This window comes from Xyrauchen texanus, chromosome 42 (assembly GCF_025860055.1).
Source record: "Xyrauchen texanus isolate HMW12.3.18 chromosome 42, RBS_HiC_50CHRs, whole genome shotgun sequence".
NCBI classification, from domain to species: domain Eukaryota; kingdom Metazoa; phylum Chordata; class Actinopteri; order Cypriniformes; family Catostomidae; genus Xyrauchen; species Xyrauchen texanus.
The window spans coordinates 17,805,236-17,812,479 of NC_068317.1; the positions used below are offsets into that span (position 1 = coordinate 17,805,236).

General features: G+C 37.1%; 1 protein-coding gene across 1 annotated transcript; it reads left to right on the forward strand.

The window, feature by feature from the left end:
- The first annotated feature begins 445 nt into the window (after nt 1-445).
- Nucleotides 446-5,850, forward strand: pdia4 (protein disulfide isomerase family A, member 4). Its single transcript, XM_052114859.1, has 10 exons — nt 446-746; nt 1,103-1,262; nt 1,340-1,545; nt 1,724-1,862; nt 2,635-2,840; nt 2,927-3,085; nt 4,127-4,278; nt 4,371-4,527; nt 4,658-4,891; nt 5,205-5,850. Exons 1-10 carry the CDS (start codon nt 659-661, stop codon nt 5,618-5,620), a joined length of 1,917 nt encoding a protein of 638 aa, XP_051970819.1. The 5' UTR covers nt 446-658; the 3' UTR covers nt 5,621-5,850.
- The last annotated feature ends 1,394 nt before the right edge of the window (nt 5,851-7,244 follow it).

Sequence of the window (7,244 nt, forward strand, 5' to 3'; positions counted from 1 at the left end):
AATACAATAAGAGAAAAAAATATAAATATTTGGGATTTATTAATTCACAATTTTGTAAGACAATGAATGAAATTGTCCTTTACCAACTTTCAAAATAACAATTTTAGTAAATAAAACTTTTACATATCTTAATCTATTTTTGTCTCCAACATTTTCCAAGGCTGGTATAGTTTATGTGCACATGTGAATTTTAGAAAATGCATGATTTTTAGCAACGTCTGTTTAACCACTGACTGTTTAACATTTTGCTCCAGCTTCCAGTTAGTGCAGTAAAAGTGTATAATCTCCGTACGTATGGTAACTTCCTGTCCCTTTCAATAACCATCCAATCAGCTTGCAGTTCATTGCAAACCACCCAATCGTAGTTCTGTACGTGCATGCGCGACGGACTTCAGTGGCGATCAATGATTGGCGAAGTCCTCTCTGCGCCAGCCAATCAGAGCGTGGCAAGTCAGACAAGTTCAAGTACAGGAGCGAGGAAGCGAAGTCAGAAACATATACATTTAGAGGAAAAGCATGACCTATAATTACCTGTGCCAAATCAATTAATGAAAACGATATCATAAATATCACTGTATTTATATAGCTTTGACTGCCAGTAGCAGTGCTTGCATCTGATTTAATTTACTAACGAAAGGAGGCGTGAAAATCAGATATAATGAGGAAGATAATACTTCTTTTGATTCTGCTGCTCGGAGTGACACACTTCATATTGCCCAGCCGATGTGAAGATGATGCAAAGGATGGTAAGATTTTAGATTTTCCCTTTGCGTGTTGCTGACTTTTTATTATGATTTGGGACATTCGTTCAGCGAAGTCGTGACGGTAGTATGCAGCTGCTAGCTAGCTTGATGCAGTGTTTGCACTGATGCATACTAGCATGTATTGTTTAATATGAAAAGTATTTCGGAAACGGAGTACGTGTGCGTGCGTGCGTGCGTGTGTGTGCGTGTCTGCGTCTGCGTGTGCGTGTTATAATTTGCCAACTTATTATAAATGGAATAATAATGTATAATATGTTATTATGTATAGTAATTGTAAAACATACATACCAAGCTAGGTCCTATTTGTGATATTGCATTGTGCAAAAACAAAATTTCAGATTCAACAGAAGATCTCAGCAAAGAAGATGACAGTGACGAAGATGATGCAGATGAAACTGATGTAAAAGAGGAGAATGGGGTGCTCATACTGACAGATGAAAACTTTGACACCTTCATGGAAGGCAAAGACACTGTGCTTGTAGAGTTCTATGCACCATGGTAAGTTTCCTTCCACATCAATGGAAGACGTCACAGCCAACTGGTATAATCTTAATAATGTAAACGTAACTTTTCAGGTGTGGCCACTGCAAGCAGTTTGCTCCTGAGTATGAGAAAATTGCTCAGACACTCAAAGAGAATGACCCACCGATTCCTGTGGCAAAGGTTGATGCCACGAAGGCCAGTGCTCTGGGCAGTAAGTTTGAAGTGTCTGGATATCCCACCATCAAAATTCTTAAAAAGGGAGAGCCAGTGGACTATGATGGAGACCGAAGTGAGAGTGGTGAGTGGATTTAAGCCTATATGCAAAATAAATGTAAGATTTATCTTTTTTTTTTTTAAAGAACTTTGAAAGTCTTTCCTTTCCAAGTTCAAGTCTTTCAGTTTGCTTTGAATTGGAAGGTATGTGCTTATTAGTGTCAAATGATATAATCAGTGTAGTTATGATTTCCATTTTGCAGCCATTGTGGAACGAGTTAAAGAAATTGCCCACCCAGACTGGAAACCTCCCCCAGAGGCTACCCTAGTACTGACTAAGGATAACTTTGATGATGTGGTGAACAATGCAGATGTAATTTTGGTGGAGTTCTACGCACCCTGGTTTGTATTCTCCTCCTTTTTTTTTTTTTCTAAATGAATAGTTCCCCTTAAAATAAAAATTCTCTCCTCAATCACTCACTCTCATGCCATCCCAGAGGTGTAAGACTTTCTTTTTCCTGGAGAACCAAAAATTATAATTTTTTAGAAGGATATCTCTGTTTTCTAGTTCCAGACAATGCAAGTGAATGGTGGCCAGAACTTTGAAGCTCAAAAAGCACAAAGGCGGCATAAAAGTAATCTAAACAACTCCAGTGGTTTAACCCATATCTTCAGAAGTGGTGTGGTTGAGAAACGGATCAATATTTAAGTCCTTTTTTTCTATAAATCTCCCCATTTCACTTTCACATTCTTCTTCTTGGCATTACGCATTCTTCATGCTTATTGCCACCTACTGTGCAGGGAGGAGAATTTATTGTAAAAAGCACTTACATATTTATATTTTTCTCACCCAAACCAATCATATCACTTCTAAAGACATTGATTAAACTACTGGAGTGGGATTACTTTTATGCTCCCTTTATATGCTTTTTGGAGCACTTTTTATATGCACTTGCATTGTATGGACCTAAAGAGCTGATATGTTCTTAAAATCTGTATATGTGTTCAGCATAAGAAAAAGTTACACACATCTGGGATCACATGAGGGTGATATTTGGGTGAACTATTCTTTTATGGTGATGTGATTGTGTATTTGTGCTAATAGTTTATGTAATATATTTGCACAAAACTCTTTCATTGGAGCTAGAACGCAGTGTGTTTTAAATTCTAACAGGTGTGGCCACTGTAAAAGTCTTGCACCGGAGTATGAGAAGGCTGCTAAGGAGCTCCGCAATCGCACACCACCTATTCCACTAGCAAAAATTGATGCCACTACGGAGACTGAATTAGCTTCCAGGTTTGAAGTTTCTGGCTACCCAACACTTAAAATCTTCAGAAAGGGAAAGGCTTTTGACTACAATGGACCCCGGGAGAAGTTTGGTATGTCAGTCGGCAGCGATTCTAGGTCATGTATTTGGTGCTGTTGGGAACCAGAAAATTACAGTCTGTTCATCCTTTTGGTTTAGGTATTGTTGATTACATGACAGACCAAGCGGGTTCTCCATCAAAGCAAGTACAGACACTGAAACAAGTTCAGGAACTCCTTAGAGATGGGGATGATGCTGTGATTGTTGGAGTTTTCTCCAATGAAGAAGATTCTGCATACGAGCTCTATCAAGAAGCATGTGAGTAGTTTAATCATGTCATTATAAAGTCCTGTTCCTCTATGGCTTTAACAATGCACACAATTGTTTTTCAAATAGAGTCATTAGGATGGACCACGATGTCATTTAGCAAGTAAAGATCAATATACGTGTATATACAGTACTGTGCAAACGTTTTAGGTTCTTGTGAAAAATTTAGCAAATTGTCTTCAAAAATAATGAATAAATCATTTTCATTTGTCAATTAACGTCATACAAAGACTAGTAAACATGTATAAAAAAAAAGCTAAATCAATATTTGGTGTGTCAACCATTGCCTTAAAAATGGCACCAATTCTCCTGGTACGGTACTCTTGGACACATTTTTATCTTCGTCGTTGGCAGATAAGATGTTCCAAGCTTCTTTGAGAACTTGCCACAGTTCTTCCATCTATTTAGGCAGGCTCAATTGCTTCTGTCTCTTCATATAATCCCAGACTGACTCAATGATGTTGGGATCCGGGTTCTGTGAGTGTTGTACCATCTGTTATAGGACTTCTTGTTTTTCTATTCAATTCTGTTTGCAAAGGGAATGTTAAATTCTATGATAATTCCTACTGACTAATATATATAAAATAACCGGGCAAATGTTTTTCTGAAATATAATGCACCTAAGACTTGCACAGTAATGTGTGTTGGTTGCTATAGTAATGACTTAATTGTCAGTACCTTTTGGTTTCATTCTTCAACAACAGAGTAATTGTTGGTGTGGAAAGAAGACGTAAAACTGGAAACTGCGCCTCTGTTCGTGTTCTTGATATCTTTGTTCTAAACTCTTGAGGCTCATGATATAATATAAGTGACTGAGGCAATAGCTGTATTTTACACATTCATACACCGTATACCATGTCTGAAACTACTCATTTGTTTACACCATATGGTGAATTATACATGGTAAATAGTGAATAAGAGTGGGCAAAATAAGTACATTTAAAAAAAGATATATTTAAACTTCAGCTTTTACCAAGTTGGCAAAAAGATTGTCAGTTGGCAACTATCTGTTGTCTCTTGTTCTCTCTGTAGGTAACTCTCTGCGAGAAGACTACAAATTTATCCATTCATTCAATAAAGAAGTTGCAAAATTCCTCAAAGCTTCTCCTGGTCAAGTTGTTATGCTTCAGCCTGAGAAGTTTAGGTCTAAATATGAACCAGCATCTCATTCACTAACAATTAAGGTAGGTTTTTAAATCTTTAACTGCGATCCTTGAAGACCAAGAAGCACAAAATTGTTTGTAAGTTTCTTTAAACATTTTCATTTTTCCTAAAGGATTCCACACTTGCTTCAGAAGTGCAAGATTTCTTGAAGAAACACATTCTGCCTTTGGTTGGACACAGAAAACAGAGCAACGATGCAAAGAGATACACCAAGCGACCTCTTGTGGTTGTGTATTATGGAGTAGACTTCAGTTTTGACTACAGAGTTGGTACATATCAAATCAGTGGCTGTACTTTGAACTTTGTGTAAAGAATAAGTATAATACTTGTAGCTGAATATGTAAATTGATTTATTTTTTCAATTTGTGCATTACTGATGCCAAAATTTGTATCATGCAGCCACACAGTTTTGGAGGAGCAAAGTTCTTGAAGTTGCAAAGGACTTCCCTGAGTACACCTTTGCAATTGCGGATGAGGAAGACTATGCTGATGAACTCAAGAGCCTTGGACTGAGTGATAGTGGAGAGGAAGTAAATGTTGGCATCATTGGTGAGGGTGGAAAGAAATATGCCATGGAGCCAGAGGAGTTTGACATGGATGTGCTCCGGAGCTTTATCGTGGCCTTCAAAAAAGGTATACCTCTTCTTGTGAACATGTATCATATTTCCATAAATGTATTCATCAGATTCAGAACATGCAGAAGCACTTGTTATAGCTGCACATCTTAAAGCCTCAGATCTTGCATTAGAAATTGTATTCTTAAATATAAAAAAAAAATCTATTGCTTATTTTAAGCCTGTATGTTGTATTACTTGTAGATTTTAGAAATGCTGTGCTAAAAGTAAGTGTAGTGTTAGTACCAGCCTTGCATTGGCATGAAGAGTGCATTACTTTTTGTCAATACAAAGTAAAAATCAATGACTAGACATCTTTTCTTCACTGACAGGAAAACTGAAACCAGTTATAAAGTCTCAGCCTATTCCTAAAAGCAACAAAGGACCAGTGAAGGTTGTGGTGGGCAAAACCTTTGATGACATTGTCATGGACACAAATAAAGATGTCCTTATTGAGTTGTATGCACCATGGTGTGGCCACTGTAAAAAACTGGAGCCCGATTATAACGCCCTTGGAAAGAAATACAAGAATGAGAAGAATCTTGTCATTGCCAAAATGGATGCCACTGCTAATGATGTGCCTCATGACAGTTATAAAGTAGAGGGTTTCCCTACAATCTACTTTGCTCCCAGCAACAAGAAGCAGAGCCCAGTCAAATTTGCAGGAGGTAAAAGGGATGTCGAGGAACTGAGCAAATTTGTGGAACAACATGCCACAAAATTATCACACAAAAAAGATGAGCTCTAAGATGTTAAGAGAAACAATGAACTTTATATTAATGCAGTTCCTCAAGAATGGAAGTGTTCTGGAGGGGTCGATGACATTCAGAAAAACAAATTACGTTTTGATTTATTTTTGGCTTTTTTACTCTTTCGTTTCTGGGATCAAAACATTCAATATTTTCATTCCAAACCAAGCACTGTTTATGAGGTTTCTTTCCAAGTCTTTTAAATAAAATAATGAAAAAATGTAAATTGAGTGGTTGTCATGAATAAGCAATACTAGTGCTTGTTTAATCATTGACTTAATCACACTGCACTGTTACTTAGATAAATTACAAATAACTACATTATTCTCCACCATTAAAATCATAATACAATGTCTCGTTGTATCCGCTCACAATTTCTACTGTAAGGAATTAGCTTTAATAAGTGAATTATGATTAATTAACTTATTGGAGTGATATTATTCTCATGGCTTATTGAAAATAATATCACACGTATTTAGGTACAGCTTTGAGTGAAATCTTTTAAAAAACGGGGATGAGATTATTTATCAAAATATACCACAGTTCAAATCATCTATGAATACAGACAAACTTTATTACTATTCCAAACATAAAACTAATCTAACACATATAAATATATATATATATATCTGAGACAGGTTGGTGAGAAGAGTGACCGAATGTGAAATAAATTATCAATACAGTGAAAATGAACTTTATGGAGTCTGTTGACAATGCCTGAAGAACTATTTAGCCTTCTTTGAGTCTACATTGATTTGCTATCGGATTACCCAAAGTATTTAACTAATCCACCAGCACTTTGAGCACAATATTGGAGATGTACTTGCATGTCTTTGGTGTTTCCTTGTGTTCCTTGGCTCTTGGTTGAAAGTTTGTTCCGTCGATGTTTTGGACCTCCGTAAGATCGGATAGTTATTGTCTGTAAGGATGATGAGGTTGGCTTTGAAGCGAGGCCTTCTCATGGACTATAGAGAGTGCTTCCTTGGACCTCACATAGCATGGATCTGGTTCCGAAGAGATCCAGAGAAGACCACGAGGGAAGAGTCAGAGCGAAGTCTGAGCAGTCAGAAGAGCAGGAGAGACAAGCAGAGAGGGATGATGACAAGAGAGGAGGAGAGAAGAGAGCATGTTCTTCCTGTTTGGAAACATTTTAACTGAAATTGGCTGCATCCCCAAAGGTGTCCTGCACTAATCAGAAGTGACTTTTCAGAGTCACATGTTCAACTGGGCTGTCTTTTCCGACAGTTGATTTTATGGTCCTTTGTTTCAGATTCTTTTACCAAATTCCTGCTGAAAATAGTGCATTAATTTGTCAGTTATACAAGTTACCATAGTTCAAAGCAATTGTCAGAATTACCTTGCAAGTATTGTATAAATCGTGCATTTAAACACATTCTGTACATTTTAGAAGGTTAAATCGGTAAAGTACTGTGACTTTGTGTAGAATGTTCCTGGACTAGAATGAAATGTGTTAGTATTAGAGTCGTGCAAATCTGATGGTCTTTTGGAAACCTTTCAAAGAGAAGTCTGCTTTAACAGAAGGTCATGCTGAGGGGCCTTTCTGACCAATGACCCTTTTTGCTTTAAGTTGTTTAGAGTGTCTTGACCATTTTGTTGTCCAAA

Bases quoted from the DNA above. Each gene is read 5' to 3' on its own strand.
- pdia4 (XM_052114859.1), top strand. From the start codon at position 659: ATGAGGAAGATAATACTTCTTTTGATTCTGCTGCTCGGAGTGACACAC. The intron at 4,279-4,370 runs GTAGGTTTTTAA...TTTTTCCTAAAG, and splicing joins CTCATTCACTAACAATTAAG to GATTCCACACTTGCTTCAGA. The intron at 4,528-4,657 runs GTACATATCAAA...TGTATCATGCAG, and splicing joins CAGTTTTGACTACAGAGTTG to CCACACAGTTTTGGAGGAGC.